This window comes from Cherax quadricarinatus, chromosome 62, assembly GCF_038502225.1.
Source record: "Cherax quadricarinatus isolate ZL_2023a chromosome 62, ASM3850222v1, whole genome shotgun sequence".
Taxonomy (NCBI): domain Eukaryota; kingdom Metazoa; phylum Arthropoda; class Malacostraca; order Decapoda; family Parastacidae; genus Cherax; species Cherax quadricarinatus.
In genome coordinates this window covers 17227115-17248697 of record NC_091353.1, presented here as the reverse complement: position 1 = coordinate 17248697, position 21583 = coordinate 17227115, and the positions used below count along the sequence as shown (strand labels likewise).

At 40.9% G+C, this 21583-nt stretch overlaps 1 protein-coding gene across 1 annotated transcript in view; it reads right to left on the bottom strand.

The window, feature by feature from the left end:
- The window catches only part of LOC128687209 (uncharacterized), a 273243-nt gene that overhangs the window by 202444 nt on the left and 49216 nt on the right, over window positions 1-21583 (bottom strand). The window contains exons 4-5 of the mRNA XM_070098518.1: window positions 18907-19233; window positions 11186-11333 (exon numbers count right to left, since the gene is read on the bottom strand). Of these exons, the coding sequence (XP_069954619.1) occupies window positions 11186-11333; window positions 18907-19233 (475 nt within the window). The remainder of the gene's footprint in view (window positions 1-11185; window positions 11334-18906; window positions 19234-21583) is intronic.

Here is a 21583-nt window from a genome sequence, read left to right as displayed (position 1 = left end):
CTTGCTCTTGATCTAGGGAATTGTATCTCATTTGTTTGTTGGACTATCTTATTGAAACTTGGGCAATGTATGATGGAAAGATGCTTCTTAATGTACACCAAAAATGAAAGAAATCTAAGCATAAATAATGGAGTTCACTTCTCATCAATTAGTCACCCCTTAGCAGTATTTTTGTATGATTTTTATGGTTGTATTCTCGTTTTTTTGGTCTCATTTGATAGAACGGAAGATATATTACAGAAATAGATTGCTTTCATGACAAAAAGTACCTTGAAACTGAGCTCAATGTAGGAGAAATGTTCGATTGTTTTGGCTATGTTCAAGACTAAACAAATGACGTCACTGTCCATTCCAATATGCAGTCATGAATGGGTTGACATTATTTATACAATTATTGCAATAAGGCAAAACAGTAAATCTTATACGTATTTTTTCTTTGAATAAAAATTACAAATTATTTACATTGTAATAATACGTATAATAAAAATATGTATAATAATAATACATATAATAATAATACATATAATAATAATAGTACTATATATAATAATAATAATAATAATAAGTATAATAATAATACGTATAATAATAATACATAATAATAATGTACGTACTACATAATAATAATTATAATAATAGATGGCAGTGTTGACCACAACAAAGAGGGAGCGGTTGTGGCCGCCTCCACCTGTTACATAATGACAAATTTTATTCATTCTCGAGTATATATCAGGTTTCTATGTTATTTATATTGTTTATTATTTCATATTAGATGAACTGTGATAGATAAATAAGCCATAGAGTTGATGACAGCAAAATATTCAAGGAGTATTTTGTCCTGTCTCCAAACAAACTCCCTTCGGCCGCCACCGCCACCACATATATAATGACATTGTATTCATTCTAGAGTATATATCAGGTTTCTATGTTATTTATATTGTTATGTCATATTAGATAAAGTGAGATAGATAAATAAGCCATAGAGGTGATATTAGCAAAATTATTGAAGTACAGAATTCCACTGGAATGGATTAATTGCATTTCAATTAATTTAAATGAAGAAAATTGACTCAGCAAACGAGCAAATCCAGTTGCAAGCAAGGTCATGGAACAGATTAAACTCGCAAGTAGAGGTTCCACTGTATATGCACAGTGGTATTTTACACTCCTCACATATAAAACGAGTGTCAGCATTTTTTGGGCATTTTGTGTTATGTGCACAGACATAACACCTCTTCTGAGCAGTTTTCTTGAAAATAGTAGGAGGCAGTTGTATGGGCTAGTGATCACAAGGCCTCAGATAAGAGGGCATGTTCTGATAATTTTGTGGGCGCTGGTCTATTGCAAGTGTTGTTCCTTGGTACTTGAATATTATTTGTCTGATGACTGACAAACAAAATTCACCATATTTGGGTTTGTTGTTGGTCTTCAACTTATACATATTATAAGCATTCAGCATGGAAATATCAAGAAGATGGAAAAAGAGTTTTACGTACCTAAAGTCGGTACCTGACCAGCTGGACTGTGGTTCGTACATTGGATTGCGTGCAGCCAGCAGTAACAGCCTGGTTGATCAGGCCCTGATCCACCATGAGGCCTGGTCACAAATCGGGCCATGGGAGCGTTGACCCCCAGAGCTCTCTCCAGGTAAACTCCAGGTAAACTCCAGGTACCACTTATAACTCTTGCAAACACAATCAGCAAACCCAATCTGCATGTCACATTTGTCCACTAAGTGCATATTGAGGTTGTAGTCCATCACAGTTGCAGGTTTTATAATGGGTTCATTGGTCTCTCTATTCTGCCTGCCACTGCCTACCATTTCATGTTGGTGAACTTATGTCAACAATGTGACATCACATTAGTCATGCCACCAAAATGCCATAATGTCATTGGCAGCATCACCTGCACCTCACCTCTGTGAGTGCCTGCGTCAAACCTAGGCATGTGCTTACGATTTCCACACGCTGTGCCACGTATGTCTGTCATGTTCACTCGCAAGAAATCACTGAGTGAGGGGCTTGTGTACCAGTTATCAGTATATAATATATGCCCCTTACCAAGATATGGTTCTGTCGTTGTTCTAACCACATCACCTGAGATAAACAATAACTTCCTGATATCTCTCAATGTATTACTGCCAGTGTACACAATTATATCCAAAACCAGACCACTTCTGCAATTACACAATACAAATAACTTTATATCAAACCATTTCCTCTTGCTTGGTATATACAGTGGACCCCCAACCAATGATATTAATCCATTCCTGAGAGCCCATCGTAAGACGAAATGATCGTAGGTTGAATTAATTTTCCCCATAAGAAATAATGGAAATCAAATTAATCCAGACACCCAAAAGTATGAAAAAAAAAATTTACCACATGAAATATACATTTTCCTACACACAAAAAGAATACATGCACAGTAGTAGAGTAGTACATGCACAATATATATTGTGCCTGGTGGCACAATATATATTCCGAGTGTGAAGCTCCCGCTTCACACTCGGGTTCGATTCCCGGCGGGTGGAAACATTTCGACATGTTTCCTTTCACCTGTTGTCATGTTCACCTAGCAGCAAATAGGTACCTGGGTGTTAGTCAACTGGTGGGGGTCGCATCCTGGGGGACAAGATTGAAGACCCCAATGGAAATAAGTTAGAAAGTCCTTGATGACACACTGACTTTCTTGGGTTATCCTGGGTGGATAACCCTCTGGGGTTAATTGTTTTTTGGTATTCTCGAAAATTCACACCAACAACAGTCTCTCCACATCTTTGAGTAGTACAGCTGACTGTGGTGCAGCTGCAGCTGACGGTGCTACAGCAGCAGCAGCTGACCATGGTGCAGCAACAGCTGACCGTGGTGCAGCATCAGCTGACCATGGTGCAGCATCAGCTGACGGTGCTACAGCAGAAGCTGATGGTGCTACAGCAGCAGCAGCAGCAGCAGCAGCAGCTGACTGTGGTGCAGCAGCAGTTGATGGTGCTACAGCAGTAGCAGCAGCTGACTGTGATACGATAGTATTTCAATAGTATTTCTCACCCTTTTTACCACAGGGTTGGTACTAGAAGCTTTCTTTGGGCCCATGATGGCTTATTTAGCAGTTACAAGCACTAAAAAACACTGAAATAATACAAAATGTTCCGAATGTATGCGTGGGAGCGACCGCTCTGGCTTGTAAACATTGGCACACTAACTGAAGGCAGGCCAGCTGAGACGTGCTCAGACAGACAGACACGTGGGGACGCGTATGGGACGAATGCTGCAGGTCGAGTTTTTCACCGTATGTTGGGGTCAAATTTTTACATTGAAATGAGTCGTAGGTCGGTTTTTACGTAGGTTGGGGACATCGTACGTCAGGGGTCCACTGTACTGCTTGAACGACAGTGTACCTTTGAACAAAATCAAAGATTCATCAATAAAAAGCTTCCTGAAGGGATAAAAATACATACAGCACTTATATTTCAGGTACATACACACATTCCTGATCCTATATAACTTCTCATTTCTGTCGGGCCTTGTTTTGTCTGAGAAGTGTAGCATACATAACAGTAACAGAAATCAATTCACCGGTATATTGCTAAAACCTGGGGTTGAAATTAGGCTGTCTGAAGACCAGTATGTGGTGACAGTGTGCTTATACACATATGGCATAAGCATTATTGTGGCAAAGAACAGGTACATCTCTGCCACAGTTGAGTCCTTCCACTGGTGTAGCCGTGACTTTGGTGAAAGAATTGTGTTTGCCATGGTGTACTCGTAGTATGTGTTGCTTTCCCTGACAATTTCCATCAGGGGTTCTTCAAAGAATAAGTGACAGCATTCCAGTTCAGTGGCATTGTTCCCAAGTGTACACGATGGCCGTATTCCACTTTTGTTTCATCAAAGTCATGAGGATTGAGAACAAAATTGGCAACTTGCTGCCAATCCCAGATGCAATCTGCTGGTGGGTACTGGATATTGACAGGTGGTTGTGGAGGTTGTGGTTGTACAGGTTGTGGTTGTACAGGTTGTGGGAGTGTGGGGGTGGTAGAGGCTGGTTGTGGCTGTGTGGAGTTAGCAGCATGGCCCAGTGCTGGTGCCACATGACACCACCACCACCACCTTCTGCCCCATGCACATTACGCATCCCCACTGTAACAATATCATCATCTTCACTATCAGTTCGTGGTGTAGGGTCACGGGATGTACTCCGAGATTTACTCCTTTTCTTTGGAATGGCATATGGCACACTACCAGAACACACGTTGCATCATACATACTGCCGCTTCACTGGAGAATATTCCCCCTCACTGTCACAACTCGAACAGCTTTCAATAGCTTGGAAACCACTATCGCTTTCACTGCTCACATCCGAGTCCTGTACACGGGGAAATAGTTTTCTCTTTCACCCTGGCACAAGATGGTTGTGGGTCATCTGGGTTTTCATCACTAATTACATTATCCTGGGCATTGCTTTTGGTCACACCCTCCACGAAACCATTAAATTCCCTTTCACTGTCACTTCCATCAGTGTTAGAACTATCACTTGGGAACAGAAGACCTCCAATTCGGCAAGGAGTAAGGTACTTCTTACCTTGAGGCATCGTGAACAAGGACTACTAAAATGGCATTCCCACAATGCACCACTGAGTCTCCAATTTTTTTTCATATGTCACGCAGACCCATTCTCTCACATGTAGGCCTACCAGCTTTCTCCCGCTTGATTTGAAGCTGCTAGAATTTACGCATATTAATACGTCAAAAACACTGGCTCGTAAGACATATATATACGATCAAAACAGTCAAAGGGCTTATTTATTTATTTATTTATTTTTTATTTATTTATTTGTCTTTGCAAATAGTACATTGAGATTATGCATTTACAATAATGGGTTGCAATGCAAAGAGAGCCTCTATTATGCCTAGGCATTATGTGCCGACTTAACATTATTGACTTAATGGCTACTTAACACTAAGAATTATATCATAGTTGTACAGTAGATTATTAATTATAAGTGAATCTAATGTATACAAGACAAGATATATTCATGTATTCAAAAATGCTTTTTCAGAAACAATGATTCAATTATATTCGTCGACAATGGATAAAAGGTTCGAAAGTAATTGTTGAAATTATATGGGAATACATAACTGAGTATGTGAGCACTGAGTATTTAGCATTTAGTCTAGGGTGATTAAGTGGCTTTTGAGAAGTCTTAAATTGATTTTCAGACCGGGTTACTTTAGTATCTTCTGGTAATGAATTCCATATTTTGGGGCCCTTTATGTGCATAGAGTTTTTACACAGTGTGATATGGACACGAGGTATATCAAAAAGAGATCTGTGTCTTGTGTTATGGTCATGTGTCCTGTTAAGGTTGGTGAGAAGAAGTTTGAGTGGAGGGTTTATATTTGTGTGTATTGTTCTGTGTATGTAGTAGGCACATGAATAAGTATGGATGTTCTTAATGGTGAGCAAATTTAGACTTGAAAATTGGTGGAGTATGCTGGTGGGAGTGGGAATTTGTTATTCTGACTGCTGCCTTTTGCTGGGTTATTAGGGGTTTTAGGTGATTGGATGTTGTTGAGCCCCATGCACAAATTCCATATGTAAGATAAGGATATATGAGTGAATGGTACAGTGCCAGGAGAGCTGAGTGTGGAACATAGTACCTTATCTTTTATAGTATGCCTACAGTCTTGGAGATTTTCTTGGTGATTTGTTGTATGTGTGTCCGGAACTTAAGGCTACTGTCAAGGTGGATACCTAGGAATTTTCCCTCTGCAAGTCTTGTGACTGATGATCCATTTAGCATTAAGTGGAACATTTGTAGCTTTGTTTCCAAACATAATGAAATAGGTTTTATCAGCATTCAGGGTAAGTTTATTAGTAATCATCCAGGCAGATATTTTCTGCAATTCGGCACTGACAGTGTTGGCGAGCGAGAATGATTGGGTTAGGGAGAGAGAAGACGTATGTAGTGTCATCTGCAAATAATATGGGTTTGAGTAGCTGTGATGCATTCAGTAGATCACTGATGTAGATGAGAAAGAGGAGTGGTCCAAGGACACTTCCCTGTGGGACTCCTACTGTGATTGGTTGGGTGTAAGAGTTTGCATCATTTGCATACACATATTGAGTTCTGCTACTAAGGTATGACTTTAGGTAGTTGAGGGGGTGACCTCTGATACCATAGTGTGTTAATTTAGAGTACAGCCATTCATGGTCAACTGTATCAAAAGCTTTACATAAATCAATGAAAATGCCCAGCGGGACTTCTTTCTTTTCGAGTGCAGTAGATATTAGTTCTAGCATGTGTATGATAGCATCATTTGTGCTTTTATTATTCCTGAATCCAAACTGACAAGGGTTTAATATGTTGTGAGAAACGAGGTAGGAATAGATCAGTCTATGAATTAATTTTTCAAAGATTTTAGAGCAGTGGTAAGTTAGATATTGGTCTATAGTTATTCAAGTCAGTTTGGTCACCTCCTTTATGGATCGGAGTGACCCTTGCTATTTTGAGGATTGTTGGAAAGGTAGATGATTCAATGGATTTGTTAAAGTGTGTTGCAATAATTGGTGACAATACACGAGAAGCTTTTTTGTACATAAAAGCAGGCAAGTTGTTTATGTCTCCTGCCTTGCTTGATGCCCTTTAATATACACACATTGAGGACCGTGGTTCGATCCCCGGTACAGGTTTAAACATTTGAGTGTGTTTCCTTAAGACATCTTCCGTCCCTGTTCACCTAGCAATAAGTAGGTACCTGGGTGTTAGCAGACTGGTGTGGGTTGCATCTTGGGGTAACAAAATTAGCCTACTTTCTCTGAAATGCTCTGCATAACCAGGGTTTTTCTATATAGTATGTCACTGATGTCAGATATGGTCTGTATAAGTTGTATCCTGCTGTACTTGTAAAAATAAATAATATTATTATTATTATTATTATTATTATTATCACACTGGCCGATTCCCACCAAGGCAGGGTGGCCTGAAAAAGAAAAACTTTCACCATCATTCACTCCATCACTGTCTTGCCAGAAGGGTGCTTTACACTACAGTTTTTAAACTGCAACATTAACACCCCTCCTTCAGAGTGCAGGCACTGTACTTCCCATCTCCAGGACTCAAGTCCGGCCTGCCGGTTTCCCTGAATCCCTTCATAAATGTTACTTTGCTCACACTCCAACAGCACGTCAAGTATTAAAAACCATTTGTCTCCATTCACTCCTATCAAACACGCTCACACATGCCTGCTGGAAGTCCAAGCCCCTCGCACACAAAACCTCCTTTACCCCCTCCCTCCAACCTTTCCTAGGCCGACCCCTACCCCGCCTTCCTTCCACTACAGACTGATACACTCTTGAAGTCATTCTGTTTCGCTCCTTTCTCTCTACATGTCCGAACCACCTCAACAACCCTTCCTCAGCCCTGTGGACAACAGTTTTGGTAAATCCCACACCTCCTCCTAACTTCCAAACTACGAATTCTCTGCATTATATTCACACCACACATTGCCCTCAGACATGACATCTCCACTGCCTCCAGCCTTCTCCTCGCTGCAACATTCATCACCCACGCTTCACACCCATATAAGAGCATTGGTAAAACTATACTCTCATACAATCCCCTCTTTGCCTCCAAGGACAAAGTTCTTTGTCTCCATAGACTCCTAAGTGCACCACTCACTCTTTTTCCCTCATCAATTCTATGATTCACCTCATCTTTCATAGACCCATCCGCTGACACGTCCACTCCCAAATATCTGAATACGTTCACCTCCTCCATACTCTCTCCCTCCAATCTGATATTCAATCTTTCATCACCTAATCTTTTTGTTATCCTCATAACCTTGCTCTTTCCTGTATTCACCTTTAATTTTCTTCTTTTGCACACCCTACCAAATTCATCCACCAATCTCTGCAACTTCTCTTCAGAATCTCCCAAGAGCACAGTGTCATCAGCAAAGAGCAGCTGTGACAACTCCCACTTTGTGTGTGATTCTTTATCTTTTAACTCCACGCCTCTTGCCAAGACCCTCGCATTTACTTCTCTTACAACCCCATCTATAAATATATTAAACAACCACGGTGACATCACACATCCTTGTCTAAGGCCTACTTTTACTGGGAAAAAATTTCCCTCTTTCCTACATACTCTAACTTGAGCCTCACTATCCTCGTAAAAACTCTTCACTGCTTTCAGTAACCTACCTCCTACACCATACACTTGCAACATCTGCCACATTGTCCCCCTATCCACCCTGTCATACACCTTTTCCAAATCCATAAATGCCACAAAGACCTCTTTAGCCTTATCTAAATACTGTTCACTTATATGTTTCACTGTAAACACATGGTCCACACACCCCCTACCTTTCCTAAAGCCTCCTTGTTCATCTGCTATCCTATTCTCCGTCTTACTCTTAATTCTTTCAATTATAACTCTACCATACACTTTACCAGGTATACTCAACAGACTTATCCCCCTATAATTTTTGCACTCTCTTTTATCCCCTTTGCCTTTATACAAAGGAACTATGCATGCTCTCTGCCAATCCCTAGGTACCTTACCCTCTTCCATACATTTATTAAATAATTGCACCAACCACTCCAAAACTATATCCCCACCTGCTTTTAACATTTCTATCTTTATCCCATCAATCCCGGCTGCCTGACCCCCTTTCATTTTACCTACTGCCTCACGAACTTCCCCCACACTCACAACTGGCTCTTCCTCACTCCTACAAGATGTTATTCCTCCTTGCCCTATACACGAAATCACAGCTTCCCTATCTTCATCAACATTTAACAATTCCTCAAAATATTCCCTCCATCTTCCCAATACCTCTAACTCTCCATTTAATAACTCTCCTCTCCTATTTTTAACTGACAAATCCATTTGTTCTCTAGGCTTTCTTAACTTGTTAATCTCACTCCAAAACTTTTTCTTATTTTCAACAAAATTTGTTGATAACATCTCACCCACTCTCTCATTTGCTCTCTTTTTACATTGCTTCACCACTCTCTTAACCTCTCTCTTTTTCTCCATATACTCTTCCCTCCTTGCATCACTTCTACTTTGTAAAAACTTCTCATATGCTAACTTTTTCTCCCTTACTACTCTCTTTACATCATCATTCCACCAATCTCTCCTCTTCCCTCCTGCACCCACTTTCCTGTTACCACAAACTTCTGCTGAACACTCTAACACTACATTTTTAAACCTACCCCATACCTCTTCGACCCCATTGCCTATGCTCTCATTAGCCCATCTATCCTCCAATAGCTGTTTATATCTTACCCTAACTGCCTCCTCTTTTAGTTTATAAACCTTCACCTCACTCTTCCCTGATGCTTCTATTCTCCTTGTATCCCATCTACCTTTTACTCTCAGTGTAGCTACAACTAGAAAGTGACCTGATATATCTGTGGCCCCTCTATAAACATGTACATCCTGAAGTCTACTCAACAGTTTTTTATCTACCAATACATAATCCAACAAACTACTGTCATTTCGCCCTACATCATATCTTGTATACTTATTTATCCTCTTTTTCTTAAAATATGTATTACCTATAACTAAACCCCTTTCTATACAAAGTTCAATCAAAGGGCTCCCATTATCATTTACACCTGGCACCCCAAACTTACCTACCACACCCTCTCTAAAAGTTTCTCCTACTTTAGCATTCAGGTCCCCTACCACAATTACTCTCTCACTTGGTTCAAAGGCTCCTATACATTCACTTAACATCTCCCAAAATCTCTCTCTCTCCTCTGCATTCCTCTCTTCTCCAGGTGCATACACGCTTATTATGACCCACTTCTCGCATCCAACCTTTACTTTAATCCACATAATTCTTGAATTTACACATTCATATTCTCTTTTCTCCTTCCATAACTGATCATTTAACATTACTGCTACCCCTTCCTTTGCTCTAACTCTCTCAGATACTCCAGATTTAATCCCATTTATTTCCCCCCACTGAAACTCTCCTACCCCCTTCAGCTTTGTTTCGCTTAGGGCCAGGACATCCAACTTCTTTTCATTCATTCAGCAATCATGTGTTTCTTGTCATCCGCACTACATCCACGCACATTTAAGCATCCCAGTTTTATAAAGTTTTTCTTCTTCTCTTTTTTAGTAAATGTCTACAGGAGAAGGGGTTACTAGCCCATTGCTCCCGGCATTTTAGTCGCCTCATACGACACGCATGGCTTACGGAGGAAAGATTCTTTTCCACTTCCCCATGGACAATAGAAGAAATAAAGAAGAACAAGAGCTATTTAGAAAAAGGAGAAAAACCTAGATGTATGTATATATATATGCATGTGCGTGTCTGTGAAGTGTGACCAAAGTGTAAGTAGGAGTAGCAAGATATCCCTGTTATCTAGCGTGTTTATGAGACAGAAAAAGAAACCAGCAATCCTACCATCATGCAAAACAGTTACAGGTTTTTGTTTCACAGTCATCTGGCAGGACGGTAGTACTTCCCTGGGTGGTTGCTGTCTACCAACCTACTACTAATTATTATTATTATTATATTACAATCAACCAAGCAGAGTAGGCATAATAGGCTATTTAGTGAATAAACTTTTTTAGTGGTTGAGCTGGCCCTAATTATGAGACAACACAAGTGTGAGAGTAGAAGTGTGAGTGGCATGAGCAGGTGAGCACAAGTGTGTAAGCGTAAGTGCATGAGTGAGTACAAGTGGGTGAATACAAGTGGGTGAGAGTGTGAGTACAACTGGGTGAACATAGGTGGGTGAGAACAAGTGTGTGAGTGGGTACAACTGGGTGAACACAGGTGGGTGAGAACAAGTGTGTGAGTGGGTACAACTGGGTGAACACAAGTGTGTGAGTACAAGTGTGTGAGCACAAGTGTGAGAGTGGGTGAGAACAAGTGGGTGAGAACAAGTGGGTGAGCACAATTGTGTGTGAGCACTAGTGTGCGAGAACAAGTGTGTGAGTGAGTTGGAAAAGGCATGGAGGGACTGTGAGAGAACCCAAGAATCTAGAAATCAATTAAGCCAAAGGATAATTAAGAAAAGGTAAAATACAATCTGAAACTCGACTCTTGCTGGCACAACCAGTGAACACATACAGGAGCCAGGAGCTGTGATTTGACTCCTGCAACCACAAACAGGCGAGTACACACATATACAGATATGCATGAAAACTAAGCCACACCTGCCATCTCATTAGTAAAGGCTATTGTGCCGTAGGCATTGGTAGGTAGCTCTGTGAAGTGTGTTTCCTTCCTCCAGGCACTACCAGGAGCGGGTACCATCAGCCGAGGTGCTTGAGCAGGCAGGGTATGGGGCACTGGGCTCATCTCCTGCAGGTGGGGCCACAGCATACATAAGGGGGATTACCAACAGACCCCTGGCTCTCTTCAAGAGGGAGCTGGACATGCACCTAAAGTCAGTACCTGACCAGCCGGGCTGTGGTTCATACGTTGGTTTACGTGTGGCCAGCAGTAACAGCCTGATTGATCAGGCCCTGATCCACCACGAGGTCTGGTCATGGACCGGGACTTGGGGGAACTGACCCACAGAACATCCTCCAGGTGAGGCCAGGTTTAGGGCAAGGAAGATAACACCAGAAAGAAGAATAGATGAGTAAAATGAAATAATACAATAAAAAGGAAAGAAAAAAGGTGAGATGGGAAGTGAAGGAAGAAGTGAGGAATGAGAGCGAATGTATGGGGAGGAAAGGAAAAGATGTTAGGAAAGGAGAGAGGGCAGGCAGGGCTAAGAGGAGTGAGAGGGAGTAATGATAAATAGATTTAGAAGTGAGAGAATGGAGTGAGTAAGAAACAGAAGGGGTTGAGAGAAATGGAATTGGATGAGAGAGGAAAGAAGGGATGATGGGGGAAAGGAGGGAGAGGAGGACATGTAAAGGGAGGGTAGGAAGGTCAGATAGATGGATGGGAGGATGGGAAGGATAGGTAGACAGAGGGAATCAAACAGCCTAAGTACATCTCTCAGAGCAATACACCTGTGGAAGAGTTGATATACTGAAGTTCTTTATTGAGGCAAGGGGTAGTGGTCAGCTTGAAGGGATCCTGCACAAGCAGAAGCTCTCTAATGAGGCAAGGAGTGGCACTCAACTTACATGGATCCTTCACAAGCTAAGGCCATAATTCCCACAAGTATCAAACTGTTATACTGTAATGTGAAGCAACTTAAAGGAGTCAGTGGATTAAAAACTACAGTATTCGAGTTATACAAAGCACTGGCTTTTATAGCGATGTGATGATTTTAATTTTACATAAAAGAGAATGATGGAAAGGTTGTGTGATAACAGAGCGAGGAACCTTGTGACAATATTTTGGTTTACTGTGTACCACCGTAACTTGACATACAATACACGAGGGCCCCACTTATACAGCAGGTTAGGTTCCAGGCTACTGTTGTAAAGTGAAAATTGCATATAAAACCCTGATAACATGTTTACACTATTATATATTAAGTGAGCAATAGAGCTAGGCCTAAAAAAATACATATATAGTACACACATTACTTAAAATATTTTCGTCCTTAGCTTATAGTGAGTGGTGAATATAAGGGTATAAGGGTATAATATAAGGGTATAATATAAGGGTATAATATAAGGGTATAAGGGTATAATATAAGGGTATAAGGGTATAATATAAGGGTATAAGGGTATAATATAAGGGTATAAGGGTATAATATAAGGGTATAATATAAGGGTATAATATAAGGGTATAATATAAGGGTATAATATAAGGGTATAATATAAGGGTATAATTAAAAACTACTACATTAGTGTAGTGTTGTAAAGTGGAACCTGCCTGTACAAGTTTATTTCAACATGATACATTGTTTATACAGTCATTTATGTACCACCAGTCATGGATACTTAACCCAAAAAATAGAGATTACTGTAAATTTTTTGTATATATACTGAGATATACTCGGCTCTCAGATTAAATAAACTGAGCAAGTTAGGTTACATTAGATTGGTCAGGAAACAGGATAAATGCTTCCCGATGCAGGTCTTAGTCATATGATGACCCACAGCTGGGACTTTTGGCAGGTCATCATCATAATAATACTAACATCTTTATTTTTACAGGTACAGTGGTCCCTCGTTTTCCGTAATTAATCCGTTCCTGGAGCCGTTACTATAAATGAAATTTACGATTTGCGAATCAATTTTCCCCATAAGAAATAATGTAAATACAATTAATCCGTTCCTGACACCCAGAAGTATTAAAACAAAAAAAAATTTTACATGAAATATACATGTAGTACATAAACAATACAATGGGAAATGATGAATGAAACATTAACAGCATAACACTTACCTTTATTGGAGATTCTTCTTAGTGTATGGGAGACTGGAGGAGGAGAGAGAGTGGATTGTTTACAGTTTGGAAGGAGAATCCCCTTCCAGCAACACCTCAGGTACAAATTGCTTCTCTGGAGTTGCTTCTCTTCTCTGTTTCTTAATGCCATTTGGACCACCTTGAGAGTCACTCTAGTCCTGTCTCGCAAAGTAACTGTGGAGAGAGCTCTGTTTCTGGCGTCTCTTTAACACTTCCCTAAAATGGCCCAAGACTTTGTCACTGTACATATTTCTCACCTTCTTTACCACAGGCTTGGCACTAGGAGCTTTCTTTAGAGCCATGGTAGCTTATTTAGTACTTGCAAGCACTAAAATGAGTGGAATATTATGAAATATTTCGTAGGAGCACTTGAGGGGACCTTTACTCACTGGTAAACAATGCCAGACTGGCTGGGTAGGGAGGCCGCCCCGGCTCACACCGTGCATATGCGTCCCGGATGAACTACTATTCGCGAGTCAACCTATGAAAAGCGAGTCCATATTTATACGAAAATACCCCTATGATTGGCGAAATTTACGATTGCCGAGAACTACAAAAAGCGAGGGACCACTGTATGTATATGTACAAGGTATACAGTCGTAGCTGACATCAATGACATACAGTGGACCCCCGGTTATTGGACGTAATCCATTCCACAAGGTCGGCCGATAACCGAAATGGCCGATAACAGGTGGGGTAGGGGTCGTCCTTGAAAAGGTTGGAGGGAGGGGGTAAAGGAGGTTTTGTGGGCGAGGGGCTTGGACTTCCAGCAAGCGTGCATGAGCGTGTTAGATAGGAGTGAATGGAGACGAATGGTATTTGGGACCTGACGAGCTGTTGAAGTGTGAGCAGGGTAATATTTAGTGAAGGGATTCAGGGAAACCGGTTATTTTTATATAGCCGGACTTGAGCCCTGGAAATGGGAAGTACACTTTAAAGGAGGGGTTTGGGATATTGGCAGTTTGGAGGGATATGTTATATATCTTTATACATATATGCTTCTAAACTGTTGTATTCTGAGCACCTCTGCAAAAACAGTGATTATGTGTGAGGTGAAAGTGTTGAATGATGATGAAAGTATTTTCTTTTTGGGGATTTTCTTTCTTTTTTGGGTCACCCTGCCTCAGTGGGAGACGGCCGACTTGTTAACCCTTTGAGGGTCGACAGGCCCTCTCCGAAACTTGTTCTCAGGGTTGACCAAATTTCAAAAAAAAAAAAAAATTATTTTTTCTTATGAAAAGATAAAGAATCTTTTCCCGATCATAATGACATGAAAAGTATGAAAGTTGATGGAAAACTTACGGAATTATGCTCTCGCGAAGTTAGCGGTCTTGACGATGTTTACGTATCGGCGATTTTGCCCACTTTGAGCCCTATTTTCGACCAATTCCAATGTACTAGCCAGCAAAAATCATAACTATTTCGCTAGAACTCCATTTTTTTCTATCGAATGAGTGCAAGAAACCACCCATTTACCAATTTCAACCATCTAATAAAGTGGTCAGAATTTAGCAATTTTGCCAATTTCACACAAATTTCAAAAGATGCCAATTTCTGAATAGGGTCCAGAATAAACAAAAAAGATATTCCTGGCACTAAAATAACAAGTTCTCTGTTTGTTAGTCACATCCCCGGGCCCCTCTTATATTTCTTTGGCTTTCCACTTTGAATTTTTATTCTTACAAAAAATAGAAGATTTACTGTTATGCAGACTACTGCATTAGTGTAGAAATGGTATAAATAATATCAGTGCACTTGTGAAAGAATATTAGACTCACCAGTTGACGTGTATTGGACGCTTGGCATGATTTGTTTACTTTTGAACTTTGATAAAAATCGAACATTTCTGCTACTTTGCGCTCAATTTCAGGGTACTTTTCATTGCAAAACCAGTCAAAATCACCTCAATTTCTGTAATATGTCTTCCATTCTATAAAATGAGACCAAGAAAACTAGAATACATCAATAAATACCATACGAAAATACAGTGCAAAGTCGCTGTTTTATTCCAAAAACACGGTCAGTTTTTTTTTCTCATTACGCACTGTGTGCTGCAGGATTTTTTTTATACTGCACACACTGACCACATAGACCCATTCTTTCATATGTAGGCCTACCAGCTTTCTCTCATTAGATTTGAAGGCACTGGAATTTAGGCGTACTAGTATGTCAAAAACCCTGGGTCGTAAGCCGTACTAGTACGGCCGAAACCCTCAAAGGGTTAAAAAAAAAAAAAATCCATTCCAAACATAAATATTCATAAAAAATATTTTTTTTTAACAATTATGTAAGTATTACATACCTTTATTGAAGGCTAATGCTGGCTTCTGGAAGATAGGGAAGAGGAAAGAGGGAGGAGTTAGTGTTGGAAGGGGAATCCCCCTCCATAAAGGCTTTAGGTAGCAAAGCCTTCTCTGGGGTTACTTCCCTTCTCTGTCTTTTATTGCCCCTAGGACCAGTTTGAGAGTCACTGGACCCCTGTCTCACAAAATAACTGTCCAGAGTGCTCTGTTTCTGGTGTCTGTAAGATTTCCCTGAAGTGGGACAGGGTTTTGTCACTAAACATGTTGCAGATTTGGCTTGTTTCAGCTTTGTCAGGGTGGTGTTTCTCTACAAAAGTTTGCACCCTACTCCACATTGCACACACCTCTTTAATCTCTGAAGAAGGCACCTCCTTCACTCCCTCTTCCTCCTCCTCTGAAGCAAGTTCCTCAGCTGCAGTCTGTTGCTGTTCGAGATGAAGCTCTTGCAGCTCTTCAGTGGTTAGCTCTCCCCTGTGGTCCTCCACCAACTCCTCCACATCTTTGCCACTCACCTCCAACCCCAGGGACTTCCACAGTGCCACAATAGAGTCCACAGGGGCGGCAGGGTCAGGGTCAGCCCCAAACCCTTCAAAATCCCTCTCTTGGACACAATCTGGCCACAGTTTTCTCCACCACAGTTTTCTCCAAGCAGTTCAAAGTCCTGGAAGTAACTCCCTCTCAAGCCTTACCAATAAGGCTTATGGAATGGAGGATAGTGAAGTGATTCCTCCAGAACTCTCTTAGGGTCAACTGAGTGTCCAACGTTACTTCAAAGCACTCTTGAAACATTGCTTTTGTGTAGAGTTTTTTGAAGTTAGAAATAACCTGCTGGTCCATGGGCTGGAGGAGAGGAGAGGAGTGGTGTTAGGAGGCAAGAACTTCACTGTGACAAAACTTAAGTCCCTAAACCCTTGGTCTTGCAAGTCTGGAGGATGTGCAGGAGCACTGTCCAGTACCAGGAGGCACTTGAGTGGCAATTTCTTTTCCAGGAGGTATTTTTTCACACTTGGGCCAAACACATCATTAACCCACTCTTTGAAAATTTGCCTTGTGACCCATGCCTTATGATTAGCTTTCCACATCACACACAATCTATTCTTCACAACATTGTTTTTCTTGAACACTCTGGGATTTTCCGAGTGATACACAACATTACCACACAACAAAAGAGTAAGCCTGTCTTTCATAGGCTTGTGTCCTGGCAGTGCCTTTTCCTCCTGGGTAATGTAGGTCCTGTTTGGCATTTTCTTCCAAAACAGGCCTGTTTCATCACAACTGAACACTTGCTGGGGTTCGAATCCTTCAGCCTTTATATAGTCCTGGAATCCGTGAACATACTTTTCAGCTGCACATTTGTCAGAACTTGCAGCCTCACCATGCCTTACAACACTGTGTATGCCACTATGCATCTTAAATCTATCAAACCATCCTTTGTTGGCCTTAAATTCACAAACTGCAGCACTTGTTCCAGGCATTTTCTTTGCAAGATCCTCATGCAACTGCTTTGCCTTCTCACAAATGATCGACTCCACAACATTGTCTCCCACTAATTCTTTTTTCTTAATCCACAATAACTTTCCCATCTCTTCCATTATTGGTGGCCTTTGTTTAATTAGAAAAGTTACTCCTTTTGCAACATTAGCATCTTTGATTTATTCTTTCTTTGCCAGGATGGATGTAATTGTTGATTTATTCTTGCTGTACATCCTGGCAAGTTCCATCACCTTCATACCATTCTCAAACTTTTCTATCACTTCATGCTTAAATTCCATAGTGTTTTTCACTTTCTTTACCACAGGAACTTTACTAGGAACTTTCTTTGGAGCCATCTTGACTTATTTCACAGCTGCACTGCAAGAAAAACCACTAAAAACAATGGTAAACAAGCGAAATGTTTGGATGTATGAGCAGAAGCTTCCTCAACCACCGAGAGACAAAGCCAAACTGAAGTGTAAGCTGCCCCAGCCAGCAGATGGACGCATCCAAAACAGCCGATAAACGAGCAAACAGCCGATAACCAGGCGCCAAAAAACCCGCCAGTAACCGAGTTGGCCGATAACCAAACAGGCCGATAACCGGGGCTCTACTGTACTACTATATAGAAAGCCGCTTGTTATGCAGAGGATTTCCCACAAATTAGGTAAATTTTGTCCCAGGATGCGACCCACACCAGTCCACTAATACCCAGGTACCCATTTTATACTGATGGGTGAACATGGACAGCAGGTGTCTTACGGAAACACGTACATAGTAATATTTTCCAGCTGTACCTGGGATTCAAACTTCAGACCTCAATGTGTGAGCTGAGTGCGCTAACGATCAAGCTATGGGACACTTGACACATAACCAAAACCCACTTCAGGAAACAATTGACCCACTTCCAGACCAATCCTACCTAACCCAACATTCGTATGACCACTACTAGTTAATATGGAATATATTAACACATTGAAGTTAATTCATTTCAAGATTCTGTTTATACAGTAGTGGGTGGCACTTGAGAGCATGTTGAAAGCTCATGGTTATGTAGAGCATTTCGGGCAATCTTAAGCTTAAGTTAAGATGGACCAGATAACCTAAATCATCGCCAAAACATTACTCTCCAAGTGCGGGTATCTGATTAATTGCGCCAGCCACGATACTGTGACATTTTTATTGTTTTCAAGGGATGAAGCAGCCAAGTGATTATTATTATTACATATATTGTTGCTAAAGTGCTAAACTCACAGGAGTCATACAGCACCTGGGGAATGGCAGGTAATTAGGTTTGATGCACAAATAACCCACACATAGGAGAAATAAACTAAAGCCCGAAATGCCCTGGCATGATAGTGGCTTTCTTTGTACAGTGGACCCTCGGCTAATGATTTTAATCCATTCCAGAGAGCTTGTCCTTAACCGATTTTATCGCTAGCCAAATTAATTTTCCCCATAAGAAATAATGGAAATCCAATTAATCTATTCTAGACACCCAAAAGTATTAAAAAAAAAATTTTTCACATGAATTATACAATTTCCTACACAGAAAACAATGATACATGAAGAATAAATGCTACATGCAGAATAAATAATACATGAAGAATAAATAACATTTACCTTTATTGAAGATTTAGTGATGAGTGATGAGATGGGAGGAGGGGAGATGATGGAGGTGTATTATAGGACTTTAGGTACCAAGTCCTTTCCAGGGTTACTTCCCTTCTTTTTTTAATGCCACTGGGAACAACTTGACAATCACTGGCCCTCTGTCACACCAAAAATCTGTCCATAGAGCTCTGTATCTGGTATTCCTTTAAGATTTTCCTAAAATGGGCCACAACATTGTCATTGTAAAAGTCACCAGCATGGCTTGCAATAGCTGTGTCAGGGTGATGTTCTTCCATAAAGGCCTGCACCTTTGTCCACATTGTACAAATGTCCTTAATCATTGAAGATGGCAACTTCCTCAATTTCTCTCTCCCCTCTTCTGAAGCAATTTCCTCAGTTGTGGTCTCTTGCTGTTGCAGATGCTCTTGCAGTTCTTCAGTAGTTAGTTCTTCGTCGTCGTCCTCCACCAACTCTTCCACATCCTCCCCACTAACCTCCAACCCCATGGACGTCCCCAATGACACAATAGATTCCACAACTGGTATAGGCCCCTCATCCCCAAACCCTTCAAAATCTCTCTCTTCTACACATTGTCACCACAATTTCCTCCAAGCAGAGTTCAAAGTCCTGCAAGTCACTCCCTCCCAAGCCTAACCTATAAGGTTTACACAACTGAGGGTACTAACGTGATCTTTCCAGAACTCTCTTAGGGTTAATTCAGTGTCTGAGGTCACTTCAAAGCACTTCTGAAACAATGCTTTGGTGTACAGTGTTTTGAAATTTGAAAATGACCTGCTGGTCCATGGGCTGGAGGGAAAGAGTGGTATTAGGAGGCAAAAACTTCACTTTGATAAAGCTCAACTCCCCCACAATTCGCTCAGGCAAGTATGGAGGATAAGCAGGAGCATTGTCTAATACCAGGAGGCACTTAAGGTCAAATTTATTTTCCAGGAGGTAATTTTTCACAGTGGGGCCAAACACATGATAGAACCAATCATGGAAAATGTCCCTAGTGACCCATGCTTTCCTGTTTGCCCTCCACATCACACACAAATTAGCCTTGACGACACTTTTTCTTGAACACTCTGCGAGTTTCAGAGTGATACACAAGTGGAGGCTTCACTTTGCAATCCCCACTAGCATTACTGCAAAACATTAGAGTTAGCCTGTCTTTCATAGAATTGTGTCCTGGCAGTGCTTTTTTCTCCTGTGTAATGTAGGTCCTGTTTGGCATTTTCTTCCAAAACAGGCCTGTTTCATCACAATTAAACACTTGCTGGGGTTTTAATTTTTCAGTGTCTATGCACTCCTTGAATTCCTGCACATATTTTTCAGCCACTTTTTGGTCACAACTGGCAGCCTCACCATGCCTTATCACACTGTGTATGCCACTACGATTCTTAAATCTCTCAAACCAACCTTTGCTGGCCTTAAATTCACTAACATCACCACTAGTTCCAGGCATTTTTTTATTAAATTGTCATACAACTGCCTTGCCTTTTCACATATGATGGACTGTGAAACACTATCTCCTGATCATTGTTTGTCGTTGATCCACACCAATAACAGTCTCTCCACATCTTCGAGTATTTGTGATCTCTGTTTTGTAAGCATACTTGCACCTTTTGCAACAACAGCTTCCTTGATTGCCTTTCTGTTGGCCAAGATAGTAGCGATGGTTGATTGGGGTTTGTTGTACAAACGGGCCAGCTTGGAGCCATGCACTCCACTTTCATACTTTGCAATTATCTCTCCCTTCAATTTGATTTTACACCTCACCCTTTTTACCACAGGGTTGGCACTAGAAGCTTTCTTGGGGTCCATGGTGGCTTATTTAGCAGTTACAAGCACAAAAAACAATGGAATAATACAAAATGTATCAAATGTATGCGTGGAACCGTCTGCATTGGCTTGTTAACAATGGCACACTAGCTGAAGGCAGGGCAGCTGAGGCGCACTCAGGCCAGACTGCCAGGCAAATGTGTTCAGAACGATTGTCCTAAACCAGGTTTTTCATCGTTGGCCGAGCCAACATTTTTACGCTAAAACGCATCGCTATCCAATTTTATCGCTAGCCGATGTCATCATTAACCGAGGGTCCACTGTACTTAACAAATCAAAATTGTTATTACACATTGTAACCTTTGCAAAGAAATAAAATATTTATTCTTTCTTTATTCTTTAGCCCTTTGACTGTCACAAGCCCCTTTCTGAAACTCATTCTATGTCACAAAATTTTTTGAAAAAAAAAAAAAAAAAAATTATTTTTTCTTACGAAAAGATAGAGAATCTTTTCTCGATGGTAATGACACCAAAAGTACGAAATTTGGTCCAAAACTCATGGAATTACGCTCCTGCGAAGTTAGCGGTCTCGGCGACATATATGCATCGGTGATTTCGCTGACTTTGAGCCCTGTTTTTGGCCAATTCCCTTGTTCCAGCTGACCAAACTCACAGCTATTTCTTTATTATTATTATTATTATTATAATCAAAAAGAAGCGCTAAACCACAAGGGCTATACAGCACTGCAGGGCAGGAAGTGATGGTATCAGGTGGCAAAAGGGAGATGGATGAGTAGTAGGTTACGGAGAACAGCGGGGCAGTGGATAGTGAAAGGGAAGAGGGCAGCAAGAGATTGAGGTAGAAAGGGCTGAGGGGAGTGCGAAAGGCATCATAATCAGAGTTTGTGGAGTAAATCAGTCGTTGTCAAGAAGTCAATGAGAGAGTCAGGATTAAAGGAGGGTCCATCAGCAAGAAGGGAAGGTAAAGAGACAGTAGTAGAGCGGAGACGACGTTGGAGGTAAATTGATAGAGAGGGCAGTCTAACAGAATGTGGTTAATCG